This window comes from Coenobita brevimanus, chromosome 112 (genome assembly GCF_032717465.1).
Source record: "Coenobita brevimanus isolate Jiangsu-jjx chromosome 112, ASM3271746v2, whole genome shotgun sequence".
NCBI lineage: Eukaryota > Metazoa > Arthropoda > Malacostraca > Decapoda > Coenobitidae > Coenobita > Coenobita brevimanus.
Genome location: NC_137065.1, coordinates 36472128 through 36498845, shown reverse-complemented (window position 1 = coordinate 36498845; position 26718 = coordinate 36472128). Strand labels below are relative to the sequence as shown.

The window sequence follows — 26718 nt, the reverse complement described above, 5'->3', positions numbered from 1 at the left end:
CACTTCGCGAATAATGATGAGCCTTCCCAAACTGACCCATTATGGAAAGTGAGGGGAATCCTGAACATGATCAAAGATAAGTTTACGAGGTTCTTGCGCCCTTTCAAGAAAGTCGTGATTGACGAGTCTTTGGTATTGTTCAGGGGCCGTCTTCGGTTCGTCCAGTACATTCCAAGCAAACGCCACCGCTTTGGAATCAAGTTTTTCGTGCTGTGCGACTGCAAGACGGGGTTCATCCTTGACTTCGTCATCTACACCGCCAGCAATGTCGACTTGGATAAGACTGACCCCCTTGGATTCTCTGGTTCTGTGGTGAAAGTGCTTTTGGAAAAGTACTTTGGCGAGAATCATGTCCTGTATACGGACAATTATTATACAGCTCCAAAACTCGCCAAGTACCTTTCTGAACACGGCGTCGGCTCCTGTGGCACTGTCAGAAGTAACAGGGCACATTACCCTGCCTTCCCAGAGGCTGAAAAGTCAAAGCGGGGAGACGTGCACCTGAAGAAATCTGACAAGATGCTTGCGATCAGGTGGCATGATAAGAGAGTCGTGAACATGCTCACCACAGTACACAAGGGTGAAATGCTGGCAACAGGGAAGGTCGACAGAAGGACTGGCGAGCCTGTGATGAAGCCTGATGCTGTAATTGACTATAACGTCAATATGCGGCTGGTGGACAAGTCGGATATGATGATTGGAGAGATTGACTGTCTGAGGAAAAATCGTCGTTGGTACAGGAAGGTGTTCTTGCACTTGATTGACATGTGCATGTTGAACGCCTTCATCCTGTATAAAATCAAGAACAGGAAGCCAGCCAACTACTCTCTCAGAAGATTCTCCAAGACTTGTGTCTACCAGCTGCTTCAGCGTTATGGCCAGGTGCTTTCAACAGGTCCCAAACGCCACCCTCACACACCTCCAGACCGCCTACAGTGTATGGCCTACCTTCAGCGACACCGCCTGGAGCCACTGCCAGCCACTGCAAAGAGGGGGAAAGCACTGAGGAGGTGTCATGTGTGCAGCCACACTACCAGGCAGGAAAGAACTTTTAGGCGCACCTCCTTGCAGTGCAAAGAGTGCAAAGTTCCCCTCTGTGCTTACCCGTGTTTTTTCGACTACCACAGCCTAAGTAGATTTTGAAAATAAGGGTAAAAATATTGGGAAAAATACTGAGAGTGACAGTGATAATATTGTTTATTTTTCTTTTACGTGCTGACAGTGACAGCCTGATGAGTGTAAATTAGTGTATGTACTTGGAAAAGCACTGACAGTTACAGTGTTTTTTGTTGTAAATAATTGTACATAGTAATCATATAAGTATTGCGAGTGACAGTCACTCCAGTGTAAAAAGATAAAAGCATATTTTCCTATTCTGTGTTCTGAAAGTAAAAGTTTTTTGTGTATAAAATATTATTTTTATAACACTGGACAGTGACACTGATGAATAAGGCAAAAAAAAAAAAGATACGGTGAAAGTGAGCGATAGAAATGAAGTGCGAGTGGCCGACAGGAGCGAGAATAAAGTGCCTGCCGTAAGGCTGAATAAACTCGCGCCGCGGTGGTCTTCCTCATTCCCAGTCCACAATACTGGCAGTGACATTGATTTTTATTACCGTAATAGTGACAGGCAAACGTTGGCTAAGTCCTATGATGGAAAAAAAAGGAGTATACGTGTTTTTTGCCGAGAAAAGGCAAATGTGACAATATTGACGGGAAGATCGCCACCGCGCTGCATGTCGGCCGTGCGCTCCGTCCATTTTAGCCTTATTTTCAGTTCTTATTTACAAATACGGATTCCAAACAACCTGTACGTTGTTGTATAAAGTGTACTGTGACAGATTGAGGCTGTGGTAGAAAGAAAACCGGGTTTCTGGAGGTGTGAGAGTGAAGACTTTGTTACCCAACTTTGCAAGTCTTCACAAGTCCTTGGGTAGTCAACGAAGGCTCAACATGTGGTTCAGGAGATAGCTGAATGTAAGTAATATATGCCATAAAAATTTTAATGCTCTAGGGTTAATCTATGATTTTTGGCTAATATTTTTCCACAGGTACTCCGACCCCGCTACAACCCCGCCACAGGGGGGGGATCGCGCGTACACAGCCGCGTTTTAGGGGTTAAATGGTCATGTGGCGAAGCAGCTCAAGGTTGTGAAGGGGTACGTGGGGAAGGCTCGTATGGTGCAAGGAATGTGGAATGGGAAAGGATACTCAAATTTGAGGAGGCAATGGACATGCTGGTATGCAGCATGCATTTTAGAAAAGAGAGATTGGGTTGATTACATTTGAGTCTGGGGAAAATGGTAGCCAAAGTGACTGTTTTTTGGTCAGGAGAAAAGATAGGAAGTTGATGAAGGATGCTAAAATTATAGGGAGTGAAAAGTGTGTACAGCAGCACAGATTGCTGATACATGGCCTGGTACTTAAGGTGCAGGTGGTGAAGAAGAGAAGCTGTGCACCTAGGAGGAAAATATGGAATGTGAAAAATAAAGCAGTAAGGGATGTGTTCCATGGCAAGATGAGTGGAGTTGTGGCTGAGCAGGAAGCTGTTGACAGAAGTGTTAATGAACGGTACAGAGCTCTGAAGAACAATCTCCTGTGGTTAATAATTCAGTGTGTGGTTGGACAAGGGATCTTCCAAGACATAAGGTAACAGGTCGATGGGATGATGGTGTAGAAGATGCAGTTAAGGAGAAGAAAAATCTTTTCTGGGAATGGGTAAGGGGTGGTAACCAAGAGGAATACTTGGTTGCCAAGCATAGGGCTAGAAAGGAGGTGTACAGGACAAAATCTGAGTCACAGAGACTTTTAGTGGATATCCTAAATAGTGCTGAAAGGAGGAATATGGTATTTAAGGCAGGAAATCAATGAGGAGGGAAAACAGTGATATCATAGGTTGCAGTGTGTGAAAAATGATGAAGAAAGGGTGATAGTGGACAGTTTGCTTTGTTTCATTTCGTTTATAAAGGGCTTGCATGTGTCAGCCTTGGTCACCTAATGGCAGCTGTCCATGTTGCTCGATCTCTGGCCGCCTCCCTATTCAATCCCTTATCCCTGAGGTCATGCTCAGTGACCTCGTCCCAGGTCTTTTTCCGTCTACCACTTGCAGCCCTACCCGTAACATTAACACTTCTGACTACACCCAGTTGTCATCTCCCATCCTCCCCACATTCTGAAACCATCTCAATCTGTCTCTTCTCATCATAACACCAATACACTCCAGTCCCATCCCGCCTCTTAATTCATCCATCGTAAACCTTGCCCCCCAAAGCCTCACATTCAGGGATGCACTGCACATCCATCTAATCATTGTCATTTCTGTACGTTTGAGCCTGCGATTATCGTTTTTGTTTACTCTCCAGGTCTAACTACCACACAACATTACACTCCTAACACATGCCACATACAAAGATCCCTTAGCACGGAGGGGGAGCCCTCTCAGTGTAAGGAGAGGCAACAGCTCTCTTAACTTCTTCCAACCACTTCTCACTGTAGCCACAGAGCCAGCTCCAGTCCCACCTCCAGCATCTAGCAGTGAGAATATTAAAGACGCCTGGAGAGAGCTTTATAACGGATTGATGGTTGAGGAATTTGGCTGGAATAGGGAAAGTTTGGGGTTAGCAGATCCAGTGTTTGGCCCCTGACCTTTGATTGATGTTGCAACTGTAAACAGGGCAATAGGCAGGATACATTTGGAGAAGGGAGCAGTTGTGTTTGCATTGACTGCTGAAATGCTGAAAGCCTCAGGAGGTAAAAGAGTGGGTTTAGTTACTCATTTGATAAATTCCAGGACATATGAGTGTGTTCTCCCAGATGACTGGCTGAAGAGGGTGATTGTAAATGTGCACAGTGGGAAGGGTGATGCCCTGGTAAGAGGAAGTAATAGAGGCATAAAACTTTTGGACCAGAGTGATGGAGAGAGTCCTAGCAGGTATGACTGGGGAAAGAGTGCATATTGTTGAGTCACATTTTGGGTTTGTGCCAGGCAAAGGGGCCACTAACACCATATTCTTTGTCCGACAGCTTCAGGAAATATATATTGGAACGAAAAAGGAGCTGTGCTTTGTTTTTGCTGATTTGGAGAAGTCCATTGACAGAGTTCCCAGAGAGGTGATGAAATGGGCAACGAGAAAGTTTGAGATCGAGTGGCTGGTTAGAGTGGTCATGACTGTGTATGTGAGGGCTTGCACCATGATGAGTGTGAATAGAGATTTGAGTGATGAGTTTTCATTGGATGTTGGCATGCATTTGGCTAGTCTTTAGCCCCTTATTGTTTGTCATGGTCTTTGAAGCTCCCCCATGTTACTTCAGAAACTGATTCCCATGGGAGATGATGTATTCTGATGACTTGGTTGCAGAGAATGAAAGGGAGGCAGAGGAACGATTTACGAAGTTGAGAGATGGAGTGGGACACGAGGGTTTGAATGTAAATGCAGATAAAACAGAAGTGATGATAAATAGGACTGGTGGTGGTACTGTCAAAGCAGAGGGCGAGTGGCATTGTGCATTTGCCACAAGGGTGTGGTAATTAACTCTTGTTTTGTTCAACAGTTGTGATGATAAGTGGGTGCATATGAGATGTACTGTTATTAAGGGTAGACTGTGAGATAATGCTGATTTCATGTGTGTGGTGTGTTGGGGAGACCATGTAGAGATTGTTGGGTGTGAAAGGATGGATCTTGCTGGTGAGTCTCTTGAGTGTTTGGAAAAGTTTTCTTATTTGGGGGACATGTTATGTGCTGGAGATGGGGCTGGAATTAGCTCATTGGCTAGGGTAGGGAGTGGTTGCTGAAAATTCAGGGAGCTGTTGCCTCTCCTGACACTGAGATGGCTCTCCTTCCATGGTAAAGGACCTTTTTATGCAGCTTGTGTTGGGAGTGTAATGCTGTATATCAGTGAGACCTGGACAGCATGCGAAGAGGATGTAGGCTCACACACAGAAATTGCTATGATTACATGGATGTGTATAGTGTATCTTTGAATGAGAGGAAAGGTGGGACTGGCATGTATGGGCATGTGGAGGGGATGGAGGATAACATTTGTATGTGGAAAGTGAGAAGTGTGAATGTCAGGGGTAGTGTTGCGAGAGGCAGACTGGAAGAGACTTGGGATAAGATCAAAGAGTGTGACCTCAGGGATAAGGGACTGAATAGGTAGGCAGCCAGAGATCGAGCAGTATGGAGAGTCACCATTAGATGACCAAGGCCGATGCATATAAGCATGATGGGGACTTCATAAATGATACAATACAATGGCCCCATTCCTCCACGAAGTCATTGATTTCCTCTCCCCCTCTGTCCCTCCACCTCACACGTGTACATTCATCTTGTCATTCTCACACGCACCATTCACTCCATGTAGCAAATCATATCAGATATTGTTGATGGCAATTATAATTCACTTTAGGGTTCCTTACTTTATAGTTAGACTGATGAACAATCTTATAGTAACCCATTGTTGCATTTGGTACTCTTAGTCATTGTATACCAGCTAATACCAAAAGATTTTCATCATCATCATCATGTTCATCTCCAATGCCTTGCTCCCTCCTGGGAACCCCCAAACAGGGGATGGCTGGAACAGAAGTGCCTTCAGGAAATCTCCTCACACACTTTTATTTCTTCAAATACTCCTCTTCGTACTCTTTCTTCGGTGTATTGTTCCACTCCCTTCTTCCATATCACATGAGGTCTGCCTCTACCAACACATCCCTCTATATCACTTTCACCTACTTTCTTGGGTGCCCCAGACAAATCATACCAGTCAAATGTTTCAGAAACTGTCTTATTAATCTTTTCTATGTATTTATTCTCCTAAGAATTTTGTTTAGGATGATGCCACACACCAGTGTTCAGCTACGAAAAATCCTTTAATCTGAAAGTTAGCATGCAAGACTATGTATATATGTACAAGAGAAAAACTTTATCAGAAAACATAAACCAGAATCAACATTACAGAAAGGATGCAGACAAGGTAAGTCTGGCTGATTTTGCAAGGTACAGTATATCCTGCAACAGATTTGCTTGTAGAACTGGGTGTGGGAATACTTCTTCATGGTGTATCAACAGAAAATATAACTTAAAACCACCATTACAGGAAGGATGCAGATAAGGCTAGCCTGGCTGATTTTGCAAGGTATGCCCTGCGGCAGATTTGCTCTCAAGAGTGGGTGCGGGAACGCTGCCTCAAAATACCAGAGGAATTGTGTAGCCCTGAGAACCTTCTTGACATTGCTTTGACACCAAGACAGGTAAGTATTATTATCATCATCATCGTCATCATCGTCGTCGTTGTTGTCATCATCATCATTGTCATCATTGTCATTATCATCATCATCATCATCATCATCATCATCATCAGCGTCATCATCATCATCAGCGTCATCATCATCATCGAGATTGATGGTGACATTGATGATCCACTGACTGCCAGCAAACACTCTTGTGTTCTGCTTCTTTTCTGTTTTCTTTTGCGCCTTTTTCTATCCTGTTCATCATGTTTAATAGTAAGAAGTAGAGTCAGGATTTAATAGAGTGTTCAAGAACTCCCAGAAGTTTGCCAATCTTCACTTGATAACTTGATTTGAAAAATAAAAATGCAGTCAACTAAACTACTGTTTTGTAATTGTTTCCTTTATCACTTCACTCATAAGTATAATTTTGTTAACACATCTACTCAATAAAACGAGGAAAAGGAGCATCATTAGGATAAATTTGAAGGGAATCACTAAACTCACAGAACTATCTGTTAAATGTCAGGACAAATATCCTTTGTAGCTTAAAATCAATTACAGTACAGTACCCTCACGTCCAACACGCTTTAGTCCAGCACGATTCGGGTCCAGCACGGAGAGCAATTAATTAGTATTATTTAATACGATTTAATTACTGCAACACGAGTGTGTTAGCATAACACGCACAGAGCTCCGAGAAGTGGACGAAATCTGTAGAGTTCACTCTAGCACAATCACCCCCGGTCCAACACGGTCATACTGGACATTCCCATGATGATGATAGCCAACGAAAAACTTCTGATGAAGTAGCCTTCCCAGACCGCTATCGTGACGTGATCGTGATGCCGCCCAATTAAAAACACTTCTGGTGTCACGTGATGTTTTGTTTACATTTCTCCCGCCACAGAGCCACTCAGTCGCATAATTGCATTGGAAGGTGCTTTTTTCTTGCTGCATTTTCTGCCCTTGTTACTGCATTTTACCCTGCTCACGATGCCTAGGAAGCCTTCTGAGAACCCCAAGAAGCGTCGGCACCTCCCTCAGGCCACCAAGCTAGAAAGCATCGAGAGGAAGAAGAAAGGGGAGAAGAAAGTTGCATTGCCAAGGCCTACGACATGAATGAAGCCAACATGATCATAATAAAAAACTTAAGACAAGATCATGGCAGCCGAAGGCTATCACACGGCACTTCATACCAGGTTTGCCGAGGATACGATGGTAAATCGGAACGGTAACATGGTAAAATTGCCGACGATACCACGGGCATTTGGAATTCATCTGGATGGATTCCTGCCGAGCATACAGCGAGGAAAACAGTGTGACCAAAACCCAGGCGACTCGACAGAGAATGTATCGTACTACAGCATTGAACATTTAGCCTGACACTGAATACATATTAATATTTTAGAATAAATATCAATAGTTTTGAAACCCTTCTCATTGGCATGCGTACCAGTTTATAAACAAAGTTGCTTCTCCTTATTCTCTACCGAGTCAGCGACAGCGATCACTTTCCACAGTCACGAGACGGGGCTCTGGCAACAGTGTGAGAAGCATGCACTTTGCCGAGGATTACAGGGCTAGGACAGGCAGAAGCAGGACCTTCCATGGCTGTGGACGAAGATAGTGATTCTGAGTGTGATTTTGAAGGATTTATGAGGGACGTTTGATTTCGAAGGATTTATGAGGGAGGTTGAGGAGGAGCAACAGCCATTACCCGCTAGTGACGCCAGCAGCCATCCTCCGGGGACCCAGTAGGACTAACTACAGCCATGGATACCACCTTCCATTTCCAGCAAGCCCACCAACACTTTCCTAAAAGGTTAGTTATCATTCATAGCACAGTACCATTTATTATAATTACAATAGTACCAATATATGTATAGGTATATGGTAGGTATTTAGGGTGACTTTTCCGAGGGTTGCTGACATAATTCATTTTTCCCCATAAGCTCTATTGTTAGTCCAACATGTTTTTGGTCCAACACGTGACCCATGCATGACAGTATTACCGTGCTGGATGCGAGGGTACTGTATGTCCCATGATGATTTTTTTTTTTTTTTTTTAATTATCAGTTCTGCTGTTATCTCCACCTTAAGTTATATTAATTTACCTTTTCAAGGTCCATTACTGCCTGCAAACTGATTTGCCAGTTCCCCTGATTCACTGTGTTGGAGAGAGATGCCATCATGTGATGGCACTAAAACTGTATCATCAGGTGCCTCCACTGCCCTCTTATACAGTGTAAACATCCTTTAACTTCCTCCCTGTTCCCCCACAAGAGGGTGGTGGACTGTTTCACATTCGTTTGAGCATGGAAGCCACAGCAGCAGCAACAGCCTCAATTAACAGAACTTGTTGTGTGAGAAAAGTTTTGATGTTGTGAAACACATCCCTGGCGCATAATGAGCACCAGCTTTTCCGGTAATGGAAGGAGGGTGGTAACTATCTATCTATCTATTGCCAGACGCCTCAATCCCGTCTGGGGTGGCCACAAACAAATCGCCTCCAAGTCGCCCTGTCCCCCGCCATTTCACTGCCCTGCTCCCAACTCACACCCCCCTCTCTCATATACCTCTCCACCCCATCTCTCCATCTCATTCTCGGCCTCCCCCTCCCTCTTTCCCCCACCACCTCACTCACATACACTCTCTTCGTCAGTCTTTGACCCTCCATCCTCTCCACATGGCCAAACCACCTCAGTGTGTTCCTCATAACGCTGCTTATCACATCCACATCCACACCACAACGCTCCTTTATATCCTCATTTGTCAGCCTGTCTCTCCATGTGACTCCACAGGCTCCTCTTAAATAACTCATTTCCACGGCTCTCACTCTTGACTTGTGTCCTTCCAACAACGTCCAAGCTTCACTTCCATACGTTAGAGTTGGTATCACAATACTGTCATGTAGTAACTTTTTCACTTCCATGCTCACTTCCCTGTTTCTTATCACTGCTTTCAAAGAACCAGCAACCTTTCTTCCCTGCTGTACCCTTTCAAGCACTTCACCCTCCAAACCTCCATCCTTACTCATCACACTACCCAAGTACTTAAACGTACTCACATTTTCCAATTCCTCACCATCCAACCTCGCTCTACATTCACTGACTTCACCTCTCTCAAAGACCATCACTTTACTCTTCCCTACATTCACCTTTAGATTCCGTTTCTTACACACTCTCTCAAACTCATCCACCAAGCCTTGCAGCTCCCCTTCGTCTTCACTCAACAACACGGTATCATCTGCAAACAACAGTACAGGGAGTTTCCAAACACTATCCTCTCTCACCAGGGCCACTCCAACATCCACTACCCTACCTTGTACCTCTTTTATTACCCCATCCATGTACAGATTGAACAACCATGGAGACATGACACATCCCTGTTTCAACCCAACTTTCAAAGAGAAAAATTCACTTAGTTCACCATCCACACGCACTGCAGCCTTCGCACCATCGTACATACTCTTCACAGCATTCAACAACTTCCCATCTATTCCATATATTCTTAACACTTTCCACAATCCTTGGCTATCCACCCTGTCATATGCTTTCTCCAAATCCATGAAAGCCGCATACAACTTCTTTCCCTTCTCTAGAAACTTTTCCACTAAAGATCTGAGAATGAATATCTGATCTACACAACTCTTCCATTCCTAAAGCCTCCCTGTTCTTCTCCAACTAATTTCTCTGTTCTTTCTCTAACTCTGTCAATAAGTATCCTACCATACACTTTTCCTCTTATACTAAGAAGACAAATGCCCCTATGATTACCACACAGTTCTTTTTCCCCTTTTCCTTTGTACAAGGGAATAATTATACCTGACTTCCAATCCTCCGGGACTCTACCTTCCTCCCAGGCCAATCTGCACATATTCCACATTCATTTTACTACTATCTCTCCCCCATGCTTCAGCATTTCACCACACACTCCATCAATTCCTGGGGCTTTCCCTGATTTAACTTTCTTCATTGCTTCCGCAACTTCTATCCTACTGATTTCTTCCTGTCTTCTCACCTCCCTCCTTCTTCCAGCCATTCCCCAGCCACTTATACTCGCATTACTTCCATCCTCCACGTTCAACAATTCCTTAAAGTGTTCTCTCCATCTGCTCACTTTTTCGCCCTTCTCCACTAGTAATCTACCATTTTTATCTTTCACTCCCCTGCTAACTTCACTTCCACCCTGTCTTACTCTTTTCACCTCTTTCCAGAACAGTTTCTTACAGTCCCTCCACTTTATACTCAAATTCCTTCCAAATTCCTCATCCACTCTCTTCTTACTCTCTCTTACTAATCTTTTCACCTCTCTCTTTCTCTCTACATATAACTCTCTCTTCCGCCAAGGAATACTTGGTTGCCAAACGTAGGGGTAGAAGAGAGGTATACAGGGCGAAGTCTGAGTTACAGAGACTTTTGCTTGATAACTTAAATCATGTGGTAAGGAAGAATATGATATTTAAGATGGCAAACCAGGTGAAGAGAGAGAATTGGGATATTATAGGTGAGCAGTGTGTGAAGAAGGATGAAGGAAGGTTGGTAGTGAACAGTGGGGATATTAAAGACGCGTGGAGAGAGCATTATAGCTGGCTGTTGAATGAAGAGTTTGACAGGGAGAGGGAAGGTTTGGAGCCAGCAGATCCAGTGTTTGGCCCTTGGCCATTGATTGTCACTGCTACTATGAGTGAGGCAACAGGCAGGATGCAGGTGGGGAAGGCAGCAGGTGTGTCTGGGTTGACTGCTGAAATGTTGAAGGCCTCAGGAGATATAGGATGAGGTTAGTCACTGACCTGATAAATATGGTTATATGAGTGTGTTGTCCTTGATGATTGGCTGAAGAGTGTAATTGTAAATGTGTACAAGGGGAAGGGTGATGCTCTGGAAAGAGGAAACTGTAGAGGTATAAAGCTTTTAGATCAGATAATGAAGGTAATAGAGAGAGTTCAAGAAGGTATGATTAGAGAAAGAGTGAATATTGATGAGATGCAGTTTGGGTTTATGCCAGGCAGGGGGATCATTGATGCCAGTTTGGCAGCTTCAGGAAAAATATATAGGAAAGAAAAGGGAACTGTACTTTGTTTTTGTTGATTTGGAGAAGGCATTTGACAGAGTCCCTAGATAGGTGGTGAAGTGGACAATGAGAAAGCTTGGGATTGAGGAGTGGCTGGGAAGGGTGGTTATGGCCATGTATGTGTGTGCTCGCACCCAGGTAATGGTGAATGGTGATTTGAGTGATGAGTTTTCCGTGAATGTTCGTATGCATCAAGGGTAAGTTTTGAGTCCTTTGTTGTTTATCATGGTAAGGATTTGAATTTCACGAAATCTGACTTTACTGATGTACCAGAAGACTCGTCGACATGTCAAAAAATACCCCCGCTAATACCAATACCCTAGTCCTGTATGAGAGAGCCTTAGCACGTATTCAATATGGACGGTGGGTGTTAGCGCCAAAGTGGTCACATATAGAGAAGTGTATGGTATGTAGGAGGACTACTGGGCCTGGATAGCAGGCTGTGAAGTGTATGTCCAGAGTTGGACACACACACACACACACACACACACACACACACACACACACACACACACACACACACACACACACACACACACACACACACACTTGAAGCCCTCTCACTTGATTTCAGAAATGGACTCCCGTGGGAGATGTTGTTGTTGTTGTTGTTTTTTTTTTTATGTGACCGACTCTGGGCATAGGTTTCACAGCCTGCTTTCAAGGCCCAGTAGTCCTCCTACATACCATACACCTCTACATGTCACCACTTCGGTGCTAACACCTACCGTCCATACTGAAACATGCAAGGGTTGTCTCATACAGGATTGATGTATTGGTATGCTGATGATTTGGTATTGGTTGCAAAGAATGAAAGGGAGACCAAGGAAAAATCTAGGAAATGGAGAGATGGTATGTGGCACAAGGGCTTAAGAGTAAATGCAGATAAAACAAATGATGATATTTAGAGTTGGTGGCAGTTCTGTCAAAGAACCATGTGCAATTTACCACAAGGGCATGGGAAATAATTCCATCTTGTGCAGTGTTTGTGATAAGTGGGTGCATAAGAGATGTAGTGGTTTTAGTGGCAGACTGCTAGATAATGCTGATTTTATGTGTGAGGTGTGTCAGGGAGAGCAGGTGGAGAATGTCAGGCATGAAAGGATTGAACTTGCTGGTGAGTCTCTTGAGTGTGTTAAAGATTTTTGTTATTTGGGAGACATATTATGTACTGGAGGTGGGGCTGGAGTTAGCTCTGTGGGTAGGGTGAGGTATGGTTGGAAGAAGTTCAGGGAGCTGTTGCCTTTCTTGACATTGAGAGGGCTCTCTCAACGTGCTAAGGGATTTTTGTATGCAGCATGTGTTAGGAATGTAATGCTGTATGGTGGTGAGACCTGGGCAGTAAAGGAAGAGGATGTTTGCAGGCTCAGACATACAGAATTGACAATTTTTAGGTGGGTGTGCAGTGTGTTCCTGAGTGCAAGGCCTGGGGGGGCTAAGTTTACGATGTAAGAGTTGAGAGATAGGTTGGGACTGGAGTGTATTGGTGTTGTGATGAGGAGAGGTAGATTGAGGTGTTTTGGCATGTGGAGAGGATGGGGGATGATAAATAGATGCAGAAATTGAGAAGTGTTAATATTGGGGTAGGGGTTGTGAGGGGTAGACCAAAAAAAGACCTGGGATGAGCTCATTATGTGTGACTGAACAGGGAGGCTGTCAGAAATCAAGCAACATGGAGACATGCCATTAGGTCACCAATGCCAACACATGCAAGCATGTTAGAGTCTTCAAAAACTAAACAAAAAACAAAACAAAAAGAAACCTCCAGTTATGTTTTCTGTACTGTAGCATGTTAGTCCAGTCAATACCAGATTATTTTATTCAAGTCTTAGATGCCACAGAATGTTGAAACTTCTCGTATCGTATTCAGCTAATGGCAGGCAACTTTATTCAACCAAGAATGAATATAGAAGCCTGAGAGTTATTGCTTTCACCATGAACACTGTCATGGCTGGGTCATTTCTAGTACAGGTATTCTGTTTCAGGTAACTTCATCCATTTAGAATGAGCCAAAGGAGACTCAGAAAGTTAATCATAAGTTCATATGTTTACAGGCACAAAGATTACTTCACCAGATCTGCCACCCAGATGCCCCCAGCATGCACAATGATGCTTCACAGGATCAGCGTACTGTCATATCTCACATCCTTCAGGTCAGTCAGCAGTTAATTCTGTCCCCAAAAGATGTAATGTGTTATTATTTCTTAGTGCTGAGGAATGTTTACTGTGTGTGGAAAGTGAATAGGATAAGAAATACTGTAATATTCATGAACAGTATGGAATAAGCAAGTCTGGATAGCAGAGTCAAAAAGAGTGTGCTCTGATAGTTTGATAGGCAGAGGGGATGGATGTAAATAGAGTAAAAGAAAATATATATCTGAGCAAATTTGAAGGTGGGAGGAGGCATGGTAAACCTAGAAGAAAATGGATAGATATGGTAAATGAGAGTGTGAGAAAGAGAGGTTTGGAAACTGATGAAGCTAGGGAACTGACACGGGATCAGGCTGGCTGGATTAGTTTTGTGTGAAATATATGACCAATGTTTGGCATCCCTTTTTAACTGGCAACCATTGGATTGACTGCTAGACAAGTGAATGTGAAGCTGAATGTGGAATAAGTTTGTGCTTCTCAGGTGGAGCCAAGATTCCTGGGGCTTGAATGTTGAGTGAATGGGAGTGTGTAGCCCATTTAGTTGGGCTAACTTTGGTTAGTATTTCATTCCATCAAGCTTTTCTGGCTCTCTGAACAGCCACCTTACCCAACCCAAGAGGTCTGGATGATGATGATGATGAGGATGAGGATGTCATGTAATAGTTTATGTGGAAATATTATATTGTGCCAGCATACTGAAATACTCATATTTTCATCATCCTGACATTATTTCCAGCATAAAGCAAGTATATATCATATCACTTTCTTCTCTCTTCATAAAAGTCTGTATTATAATGGTTGGCTTACCCATACCTGATATTGGTGGACAGCTCTGCTATACCCATTTGGTCCATGTTTAATGTATTTTGAAAGGCAGTTGATTGTAAGACTGGATGGACTAAATATGTTGCATTACTGTGTTTTCAGATGTTATCATTTATCTTCTAAAAGTATAAAATTACGAATGTCTTCCTGTGTCCATGTATTATCATGTTCATGAGTATATTCACTTGACTGACTGACAGAATTGCTTTTTGATATGCAGCTCCTCAGATTTCTTGAAGTATTCTTTAGTCTTTTACCACTTGAGTATACAGTCATGAGCCATAGTTTCTGCTCACACTCTGATTCTGTCCCAGGAGGAGGAAAGTCATAACCAGGGTTACACACCCAACCAAGACCTGTTGTTTGATGGTAAGTTGGTAGTTCAAAGCAAGATTTCACAAGGAAAAGTTAGCGATGGCATGGTTGCCCATGCTATCTGGAAATTCTTCAAACCACCAGTGGCATGCATTTATTTTGAGTGAAACCCATGCTTTGGTTTGCCTCTAGGCAGGGTTAACAGCAGAGGATGAGCAAAAGCTTTGGTACTTGACAAAAAAATACTCCTATTACAGACATCCTTGGCTTAATAATATAATTGCATTGCCCTTCACCATACCTTTAAGTACCGAACACATGGATTCGGAGAGGATATGTTGCCCGGGATCCTAAGGTTGACCCTGCCCATGCTAAGAGCCAACTAAAAATTTATAACGAAAAGCAGTACATGGTGTCACTTATAAACATTGTAAATTAATTTAAATAATAAAGTCTGTGGACACCAGAATTGAGGAGAGTGTAGTGAGATGGTATGGTCATGTAGAGAGAATGGATGACAACAGAGTGGTGAAAAAGGTATATCTGAGTGAATCTGAAGGAGGGAGGAGGTAGGGTGGGCCAAGAAGAAGATGGAGGGATATGGTTGATGAGTGTGTGAAGAAGAGAGGTATGGAAGTTGGTGAGGCTAAGGGACTAACAAGAGATCGAGCTGGCCAGATGAATTTTGTGTGGAGAAGCACATAACCAGGGATTTGGAACCCATTTTAAACGTGACAGCATTCAGATTGGCTCCAACAGATAGGTATATGTGAAGCTACAGAATGTGGTGAATTTCTTTTTGGCCTGTCTGATGGAGCCAGGATTTCGAGGGCTCGAATGATGAGTGAATGGAAGTGTGGCCCATTGGAATGTGCAAACTTTGCTGTCTAGATGTTGCTAATCCTCACCCTGCCCAAGGGTGGGAAAGGAGGTCTGGATGATGATGATGATGATGATGAATAAAATGTATTGAGAAAGAATGCTTCATGTGATTTCTCTGACAGGACCTTGATGAATGGAGCCTACGAATCTCGTGGCTGGATCTGCACCTGACGTATGAGCAGCAGCGAGCATCATCACAAGAACTAAATAACTGGCTAGATAATGTGGCCCAGGCTGCTATACAGGTCTTCCACCTTTCCCATGACCATTCTGACAGGTGAACATCTCATTTTAAAGTATGAGTGGTTGGTAGGTGATTTATGAATTAATAGGGGCATTTGATGATATGAATTGAATTTAACCCCTAAAGACTGCATTTTTCTGAAGCTGTGTTCCACCCCTGTCCCAGTTCAGGGGTCAATTTTTCAACTTTTACAAAGGTTAAAATTTTTTTCTTACAGATTTGAAGAGCTTGAATTTACTTACCTGAAAATGCCAATATCAGTCCCCTAGGCCTGTTGGTTACTGCAAAACTTCCAGTCAAATATTATAAAAGTCCCCCTGCATGGTAAGAGAGAACAGGAAAACATTGGCAGAGACCTAATTTTTTCAAGAGGACCTTACCAAAATCAATGAAATCAATGTAAAATATGTTTTAATTGATGAAATTGGGTGTAGGAGTCAGCATGAGAGTGAAAAAAAAAAAAAATCCAAACTTTAAAAATTTTGCAAAAAACTAATTTTTGCCCGAGAACCTTACCAAAATCAATTAAATCAATGTAAAATATAATTCCATTGTAGTAGTAGTAGTTGTTCCCTAGGCAGTCTGGCCGAACAGCCCCGAGTCCCTTAGGAAGGCCATGGCCGAGACTGAGCTTTCCCACAGAGCTCTCAAAGAATGTATGTTGTGTTGTTGGCATAGGTGATTATGTGCAATGCAGTCTTCCATAATGTGCTTAATAGTATGGGGTGCTGTGTTGCATCCTGGACAGGCATCAGCGACGGAGTCATCCAGCCTCTTCTGGTAGCTTAAGAGGGCTGGATGGTGCCCATATCTCAGCCTGGCCAGGTGGACCCTGTCCTCACGAGGAAGATAGGATTCAGAAGGGTGGATGTCAGGAGGCCGTGCATGAAGCTGTGTGTTGTCTTTAAGTGACTGAATGGAGCGGCGAGTGATCTGAGTGTGGATATGCTTCTGGAAGCTGGTCTGAGGTGGGCGAGGGGGGAGAGATGACAGTATTTGTGTATGGTATCATGTGCTGGGTGTTGTTTTGATGTTCCTTGGTGTGGGTGGATGTGCTGCCATGTACTATAGTGGATGTTGTGGGTTTGTGGAGGCTGCAGCAAGAAACTGGGTGCCTCTCATGTCTAGATGATCCTTGACTTTGAGGGCTTCGGTTTCTTGATGTAGGTGGTCTGTGGGTGTAGTAGCTATGCAGCCTGTGATTATTTTTAGGGCCTTGTTCTGTATGGTCTGTAGAGTGTTGTAGTGTGTTTTGGTCAGGTTAGAAGCCCAGGCAGGGCTTGCATAATTCATCACTGAACGTATGTATTGTTTGTATACTGTGGTGGTGGTTTCTTTGTTGTGTCTGAATGTTGTATGGGCAAGTGACCTCAAAGCATTGAGTCTTGGTGTTATTTTATTTTTAATGTTTGTGATGTGTTGTTTAAATGACATTGATGTATTGTATGTTACACCAAGGATTTTGGGTGTGTGTGTGTGTGGTAGGGGAGTGTTGTTTATGGTGAGGTGTGGGATGTGACTGTGTTCTGCTGTCCAGTTTGTGAGAAGAGTCACTGTAGATTTGGCTGGGGCTATTTTGAGCCTGTTTGTGGTGAACCATTCGTGTAGTGTGTTGAGGTAAGGTTGAATGATGTGTGCAGCTTGTTTGCGTTTTGGTGTGTACATGTAAGTGTTATATCATCTGCATAGGAAGCTATGTGTATCTGTGGTGTGTAGGTACGTCGTGCATGTATAGATTAAAGAGTGTAGGGGACAAAACAGATCCTTGGGGGACGCCTTTTGTGAAGTTTCTGATGTTAGAAGACGGACCGGCAAATGTTACGTGGGCTCATCTGCCTGCTAAGTAGTTTGCCAGCCATCTCTCTGTGTTATTGTGCATGTTTGTGTTGAGTATTTTGTTTGCGAGGTTGTGGCGGGGGATGGCATCAAAAGCTTTGCTAATGTCTAATGTGGCTCGGAGTGTTCTGTGTGGTGGCCTAGCTGAATTCATGCCATCGAAAACTCTCTGTGTAAAGTCTGTAAGAAGGGTGTTTGTAGACTGTAGTGGCCTAAAGCCATGTTGTGACTGGGCTAGGGGAATGTGAGGTGTGACTAGTTGTAGTACCAGTCGTTCAGTGACTTTAGAGGGGGTGCAGAGGAGTGTGATGGGGCGATGTAAGGAGGGTAACGTGGGGTCTTTGTTGGGTTCAGGGATAGTGATGATATTGCCATGCTTCCAGATGTTGGGTATAATGTTGTGTGAGTAGCTGTAATTTGATATATTGGTGAGTGCTTGTATACCTTGTGGTCCAAGGTATTTAAGGTGAATGTTGCTTATATTGTCTGGTCCTCATGCAGATGAGTGCTTGAGGTTGTTAATGATGTGCTTTGTCTGGTTGTAAGGGAAAGGTGCGTAGTCTGGATCTGTGGGGAACTGTCTCTTACGTCTGATGATACATCGGTCTTCCGGATGGGGGGTTAGATGGCTGACTTGTGAAAAGTGATTGATGAGAGTATTTCCTTGTTGTTTGTTTGAGGGTATTGTGCCTGTTATTGTGATGGCAGCGTGTGATTGTGTGGTGTTGCTGTTGGACAGTGTGATGCTGTTTAGTGTTGTGTAGAGTTTGCTGATGTTTGTTTTGTTGTCAAGTGTTTGGAGATGATTTTTCCAGTTAGTGTTTGCTGTTCTGATATTTTACTGTTTATTTGAGTGTTGAGTTCTTGTATTTGTTGTATGGTGTCTTGTGTATGGGGTGTTGGGGAGTGTCGCAGTGTGTCCCGTTGTCTGATGAGGCCTTGAATTTCAGGTGTGAAATTGGGGTTGTGTCTCTTTCTGTTGCCTCTAGGGATGTGTCTTTTGTCTGCATTTTGTATGATTGTATTAAATGTGTGCACAGCGGTGTTGATGTTTGTGATGGGTGTACTGTTTAGTGTTTCGAAATGTTGTTCTGTTTCATTTACAAAGGCCTTCCAGTTGGCTCTCTTATAATTAGTGTATGTGTGTTTGTGGCCAGCTGGGGTGATTCTGGTTTTGGTAGTGATGATGATTGGGAGGTGATCAGAACCTAGGGTTTTGACCACTCTCCATGATGTAGTGGGAGCAAGGTTTGGGGAGCAGAAGGTGATGTATGGAGATGATGGGAGGAAGAGGGCTTGGTGTGGGATATGGGTATGTTGGTCTAGACTGTTTAGTATGATAAGATGATCCATCTGGGATTGTAGTACCAGCCCTCTGTCTGTGTCAGGGTTGTTGACATGCCAGGCTGACGACTTGGCGTTGAAATCACCACCCAGGATGATGTTGGGTATGTTAGTGATGTGGTGTATCGGTGGAGAGTAATTGTGTGGTACTGTGGGGGACGATTGGGGGGGAATGTATGTGTTAGCAATTGTTATGTGTGATTTGTTACCAGTGCGTATTTTAATTGACTGTATTTCTGTTGTGGTGTCATACGGGGGGAGAAGTGACTTTGTGTGTGCACTGGTATCTGCAAAGTTGATGGATTTGTGTACCAGGGTGATGAGTCCACCGCCACCGCCGTCGGCCCGGTCTTGTCGAATGATAGTGAAGTTATGAAATGTCGGTGTTTTCTGTGCTCTGTGTAGTTTTGTTTCGTGTAAGATGGCAATGTGTGTGTTCTGTTGTTTGATGAATTGTGTGAGTTCATGTATTTTGGTGTTTATGCCATCTGTATTTAAGTGAAGGATGTTTATATTGTGTGTGCAATGTGTGTCGGCTGCTGCAGCACGGGGGGGAGGTGGTGTGGGTGGAGGGGAAGGGGTAGGAGGAGGTTGTGATGGAGGTAAGGGTTGAGGTGGATTAGGATGGGTTGGAATGGGAGGAGTTGGGGGATTGGATGGTGTGGGAAGGGTCAGTGGGTTTGGCTGTGGAGGTGTGAAGGAAGTAGGAGTAGGATTGGAAGGGGGGTTGATGGGTGGGGGGAAGGAGCATAAGGAGCAGGTCCAGGTGTTTGTGTAATGTTTCCTGGATGCAAGTGTTGTGCAGGTGTAATGGGTCCAGTTCTTGCAGGAGTTGCATTGAACTGAACCCTTTGTCTGTCGGCTCGATGTGATAGGTTTTGAGCATATTGGACATATGTATTTGTTGATGGGTCCTGGATTGCTCTCAATGTCCCCGGCTAGAAGACGTCGTCGAGAAATAACAGCCGGGGAGTCATTTCTCGGTGTAGAAAAAACGGTGTTGTTGTGTGTGTTGTGTTGGGAGATTTGGTACATGTCCAGGTGACCAAAGCCATTCCCAGGTACTCGAGCCCCATGAGGGGCTGGGGGGGTTTGCGGTGGTTTGGCCCCCATGCTGTCCTCCTCTTCTCTTCGACAGCCTCTGGGGTGTAGACCCACAACAAAGATGCCACCGCTCCAGGTCCATTGTTGACTCTAGGTGCAGGAGTCAGCATGAGTAAAAAAGAAAAAACAAAATATTTTTGGTGAGAGTAGACAGCCAATCCACTCATTGGAGGGAAATTACTGTACTGTGTCATATTCAGGACAAAGGATAGGGAGGGAGGAAGGTAGAGGTGGGGGGGGGACTTCTGGTAGGGGTAAGGGGGATTAAAACACCCCCCCATTATGGGGAAGGTAGTGTGGGGGGGTATTATGACGGAAGGAAACACTCACACTGTGATCATAGCTGGGAAATTGCTGCAACATTTGATATAAAGTGGGGTTAGAGAAAGGTGAGCTGCAGGGGGTGGGAGGGAGGTGAGCATGCATGAGACACCCCCTTACAATGTAGATGTGGTATTGGTGAATAGTTTGGGTGGGGGGGGGATAGACCAGACTGTATCCAATCAGCCAGAGGGAGGTGGAGAAGTGGCTGAAGGGGAGGGGATCCCCCCAGACCTGGTGAGGAGGTGGGATCTTCCTTACCATCACCTCATTCCATAGTTCTGATTTGGTAGGAACCACTCACGTCTCAGCAGGTTTTGACAGCCCTTCTATGATTGTCAGTCATAGGACTGTACATGGCAAACTTGCAAACTGACAATCATCAGTCATAGTTCTTTAGGGGTTAGGGTTATGGAACAGAAAAAAGAAAATAATATGAGTGAGATTCGAGACATAAGGAAGCACGTTAGGACAAACAATTTTTGTTTTATTATTTTGCACATAATAGCAAAAATTAACATAAAAAATGGTGGCATAACAAAGACATGGTGGAATTGATACATGCTTTTGCGGGATTAGGTAAGGTGTATGATATTAAACACTGTAGATAGATTCTGTATTTTCACATTGTCAGAGGACTAGATGTATGGTAATACATACATCAACTAGATTCTGTACTTTCACGTGCATTTTAGAATTTGTTGTTTGGTAATAGATATAGCAAATAAATTTTTTATTTTCACATAGCATTTTAGAATTAGTTGTTTGGTAATTGATATAGCAAATAAATTTTATATTTTCACATTGTATTATAGAATTAGTTGTACATTGATACAGTAGATACAATAAGTAGATTCTGTTACATTACCTTATTCACCAGGTCACCAGTCCATGGACTGCCACCTCACCGACCCCGCAAGCCTCAGTCCATATGCCTGGTAGCGCCACTCATCTCAAAACTACCAAAGGCAGTGCAGGGTCGAGTGCTGAAGGTGGCAGGACAGGTGTTGGAGTCAGTCAACTTCGGGGCGTATTCTGGGTCTTCCAAACCTTCGGCCATGGAGGAGGATGGAGTTACTACAGAGGGACCCATTGCCAGTCCTCCCCCAGGCCATAGTCAGCCTAGTAGTGTCAGCAGTAGTAATAACGGAGCGGACAATCCCACAGGGCCCAATGGACGCTCCCTGGGTCACTGGCCTCTTGCATCACACCGACCTTTTCTGCAGCTTGTCCTTATGTGTCTTGATGGACAAGATGATCAGCTGTCGGAACTTCTAGAATCTCTCAGGACCCAGCTCACGCAGTCTCTTTTTTACCCCAAGGAGGTAAGTTGCATTTGGTAGTCCAGTACACCCTCAGTCCCTTAGGAGACAGTAATAATTCATATTAGTAATGTGTTCTTAAATGCAAGGACAAACTTGCCTAGCCCTGGATTCCTACGCTCCACCTGGGACGATATAGGACTGGATGATGGATGATGGATGGAGTAATGTGTTCTCCACTGGCTTTATTCTGTATCTGTATATGGTGATGAGCATGGCTGTGGCTTTAGCTGCAGCATATTCTTGGTTGACACGAGAATGGGGACAAAGATAATGCCAATATTCATATGTGTCATAATGGGACTATGCACATTGATTAAGCCGAACTGGTAGTATTTATGACATATCTTGCCCCATCAGGAAAAGCCTGGAGCACTGCAGGTGACCTTCCCCGAGGATGGTCGATCACGGCAGCTGATGTTGGAGGCTCTCAGTCTGAGGTTTGCTTTGGTGGGTGGACTGTTTGATGTCATCACATCCTCCTGCTCCAGCTCCATCATCATTGAATGGGCACTCCTCCTTGTCCAGCTTATTATCTTTGGAGTTATTGACCTTTCTAATAACAGGTTGGTCATTTGATATGTTACATGAGTCATTGACCTTTGCAATAACAGAATGGTCATCTGGAATGATACTTGAATCTTTAACCTTTACAGTAACAAGTTGGTCATCTGGAATAATACTTAAGGTGTTGGATGACTTTACAGCACTGCATTTGATGAGTTGTATTTTTGTTGGAAAATTAGAGATTCAGCAGTATATATACAGTATGAGTGAGATGGAGGGGATGAAGGGAAGGGGGAGACCAAGGATTAGATGGAATGATAAGATAGAGAAGTATATGATTGAAGGGGTATGAATTGGACAGAGGACAGCTTAATGGTGGAGGATAAAATGGAATGGAGGTGATTCCTTTGTGGCTACCCCTTCTGGGATAAAGTCATCTGGCTGTGGATAGGTTACTTTGAATAGCTTACATCAATTAACACTGGGGGAATGGTGTCACTTATGTATTTTAATTTGGCTACCATTAGACAATTTTATTCAATAGAGAGCAAGCCCTACCCTCTAAGGGGTTGATTTAATTTGATTTGATGAATAAAGGAAAAGTGCCCCCTGATTTGTATATCTATCATCCTGTCCATTGTATTAATGTTTTCATTGCAGTGAACTCTTTAACACTGTGCTGGATATGTTGGCCACCCTGATACATTCAACACTGGTGTCTGACGCTCCTTCTGAGTCACGAGAGGAGAACCGACGCCATTACTATAATCTCGTCAAAAAGATAAAAAAGGTTAGCGTAATGTATATTTACCAGATCCGGTCAGCAGCACCAGTGCTGACCAGGTGACCAAGGCTGACGCATGCAAGCATGTTGGAGCTTTTATAAATGATACGACAATGAGTTAGTACCACCAGTACGTTTGGCAGATACAGTCAGTGTATTGCCAGATCCAGTCAGTGCAACCAGTACATTTGCCAGATCCAGTCAGTGTCACAAGTACATATGCTGGATATAATTAATGTCTCTATTCCAAGTCATCCCCAGGTGTGCTTCCTGAGGATATAGGCTTCCGCACATCAATAGAGAACACTGTGATGGTGTGGCAGACCTGGAGGATGGTCCTATAGTACTCTTTGGTAATGAACTGATAAAGAGCTGGATGTTGAAGTGGCAGGTGTAGTAGCTAGTGGAAATAGTGGGTACAAGAATGTCAAGACAGAGATTGCAGCTTCACTGAATAAAAGTAATGGTGGTTTTATGTATCTTGATGTGGACGTATTAATTTTAAAAAATGTTAATTGAATGATTCGTGTTGTCAAATGAATGAACTGTTAATGCTATAATTTTGTGTATTACAGGAGATTGGTGAGCGTAACAATGTATCGCTTCGTCTAGTGCGTCAGCTGATCCCCCTTCCCAAGCTGCAAGCAGAGGTCATCACACTAGAACCATGGGGATCTGTTACTGACACTAAGGGCAACAGACTGCAGGAGTTTGATAAAGATAAGAAGCATGTGAGTTATTGAATCACATCATATCTTTATATTTATTCCCTCCATCCATCATCCAATCCTTCGTTGCCCCATTAGGAGCATAGGAGCCCAGGGCTAGGTAAGTTGGTCCTGACATTTAAGATGAGAGTGACCAGCCTCACTCATTCCTGAGTGGCATTACGTAAGCACCAGTCGAGCAGGGCAGTACTCCCGAGGTGGATGGAAAGCTGATGACAGGGAGTGCTGGAGTCCCGTTTCATCACCCCTCAGGACTAGTTCCAGACCATTCCCCTTTGCTGAACTTTTTTAGTGTCTCAGTTACACAGAGAGTAGGCCAGCATGCTCTCCAACACAAATTTCTCTAACTATCTACACCAAACTACATGCACAGTACACACTACACTTCCTTTTCCAAAATTCAAAAAAAAATCATGGCGTCTCATCACCCAGCCTCGGAATCCCCAGGGGGGGGGGGACCATAAATGCCCCCACCTTCCGCCCCTCTCCCGGTGACGACTCGAGGTGCCTGGAACCACTATCTGACTCTCTTCTTCATTTCTCCAACATTCGCTGCCTTTCCTCTAACTTTCGCTCTGTTGAGCACCACCTCTCCTTCTCTAAACCTCACCTTCTATTTCTAACTGAGCTGAGACTCATCTGTCTGAGGCAACTGACAGCAAACCCTTTTCTGTATCCTCCTACTTTCTCTATACTCATTTCAAAGCCAAAGGTGGCTGTTGTGTATATATACTCAACGACTCATCTTGCTCTCGTGTTCCTGAACTCGATTCTTTTGAATTCTCTACACTCTGGCTTCGACTTTCCTGTCATTCTCTGACTAAATTACTTATCCCCTAATTCTACTGACTATCAAAAATTCTTTGACTCTCCTACTTCTACGATGGAACACATTCTGTCCATTTCTCCTTTCTCTGAAATCTTCATTCTAGGAGATTTCAATGTTCACCACCACCTTTGGTTCTCCTCTCCTTTCACTGATCCACCTGGTGAACAAGCCTACATCTTTTCTATCCTTAATGACCTAGAGCAGCTTGTACAGCACCCTACCCGTATCCCAGACCACCTTGGAGAGAGCTCCAACATACTTGACCTCTTCCTCACAACTAATCCTTCTGCTTACGTTAATCTTTTCTCTCCTTTGGGCTTCTCCGATCACAACCTTATCACCTTAACCTGTCCTATCACTCCGGTACGGCCTGTGGACCCTCTAGGGAAACGTCGTCTGTGGCATTTTGGAGCCGCGGATTGGGGGGCCCTCAGGCAGTACTTCTTTGATTTTCCCTGGAATGATTATTGCTTCCATGGCCAGGAGCCATCTGAGTGTGCCTTGCGCATTACTGAGGTTATTCTCTCGGGCATGGAAGCATACATTCCTTTCTCATATCCTTTGACTAACGCAAAAAAGCCTTGGTTTAATCACGCTTGTTCTAATGCTGTCCATAACAAGGAGAGGGCCTACAAAAGGTACTGGAGCCAACCCACCCCTGAATCACATCATCTTTACGCTTCTGCCCGGAATCGTACTAAGTCTGTTCTTTGCTCTGCTAAAAATAATTTCATCCGTACTTAATGCTCTCAACTCTCCAACTCGAATTCTTCCCACTCCTTCTGGCACCTTGCCAAAAACCTTTCTAACAACTTTACCTCATCATCCTTCCCTCGTCTTTTCTACTGTGATGGTTCTGTAGCTATTTCTTCTACTGATAAAGCAGATCTCTTCGCACAGACTTTCTCCTCCAATTCCACCTTAGACGATTCCGGTGCTGTTCCTCCATCACTTCCCGCCTCTGACTTCCTCATGGCTGACATTAAAATTTCTTCAACTGATGTATTTTCTGCCATCACTGACCTCAGTACTAACAAGGCGTATGGGCCTAATGGAGTCCGTGCTGTTGTTCTCAAGAACTGTGCTTCTGTGCTTACACCCTGCCTAGGCAAACTCTTTCGCCTTTGTCTGTCAACTTGTACCTTTCCTTCTTGCTGGAAGTTTGCTCTCATTCAGCCAGTCTCAAAGAAGGGTGACCATTCCCAACCCTCCAACTATCGTCCAATTGCTTTAACGTCCTGTATTTCAAAAGTTTTCAAGTCAATTCTCAATAGAAAAATTTTAAGGAATCTTTCATATCACAACCTTCTTTCTGATCGTCAGTACGGGTTTTGTCAGGGACGCTTCACTGGCTAACTTCTCACCTACCTTTCAGACTCCTGGTCATCCTCGTTTCGGGACTTTGGCGAAAGCTTTGCCATTGCACTTGACATCTCAAAGGCTTTCAATCGAGTCTGGCATAAATCTTTAATTTCCAAACTGCCCTCTTACGGTTTCTATCCTTCTGTCTGTGCCCTCATTGCTAGCTTCCTTTCTGGTCGTTCTATACCCACTGTTGTAGACCGCCATTGTTCTTCTCCTAGATCTATCAACAGTGGTGTTCCCCAGGACTCTGTCCTATCACCAACTCTCTTCCTTTTATTCATCAATGACCTTCTAAGCTGTACATCTAACCCTATCCACTCATACGGTGATGACTCCACCCTTCACCTTTCCATTCGGTTCCCGCAACGCCCATCTCAGCAGTTACTTCAACAAACAAGGGATGAGGCTATGGCACACCTAATGTCTGACTTGGCCCGTATCTCTGACTGGGGTAAAAATAATCTTGTTGTTTTTATTGCATCTAAGACTCAGTTCTTACACCTATCAACCCGTCAGAATCTTCCACAGTTATACCCACTAATGTTTAATAATATTCAGCTTAATCCTGCATCATCCTTGAACATGCTTGGGGTTTCATTTACTCGGGACTTATCTTGGAAATATCATATTACATCTCTTGTAAAATCTGCTTCCAAGAGATTGGGTTTGCTAAGCCGACTCCGTTCTTTCTTTACCCCTGCACAATTGTTGACTCTATACAGGGGTTTTATCCGCCCCTGTGTGGAGTACAACTCTCATGTGTGGGGAGGCTCCCCACATACAGCTCTTCTCAATGGGATGGAGTCAAAGGCTTTTCGTCTCATTAACTCTCCTCCTCTTACTGACTCCCTTCAAC

At 43.9% G+C, this 26718-nt stretch overlaps 1 protein-coding gene across 1 annotated transcript in view; it reads left to right on the top strand.

Moving 5' to 3' along the window:
* Positions 1–26718, top strand: part of kto (mediator complex subunit kohtalo) — a 110291-nt gene that overhangs the window by 61129 nt on the left and 22444 nt on the right. Inside the window, exons 27-33 of the mRNA XM_080286583.1 lie at positions 6097–6250; positions 13360–13458; positions 15601–15755; positions 21208–21652; positions 22010–22215; positions 22817–22946; positions 23516–23671. Of these exons, the coding sequence (XP_080142709.1) occupies positions 6097–6250; positions 13360–13458; positions 15601–15755; positions 21208–21652; positions 22010–22215; positions 22817–22946; positions 23516–23671 (1345 nt within the window). The remainder of the gene's footprint in view (positions 1–6096; positions 6251–13359; positions 13459–15600; positions 15756–21207; positions 21653–22009; positions 22216–22816; positions 22947–23515; positions 23672–26718) is intronic.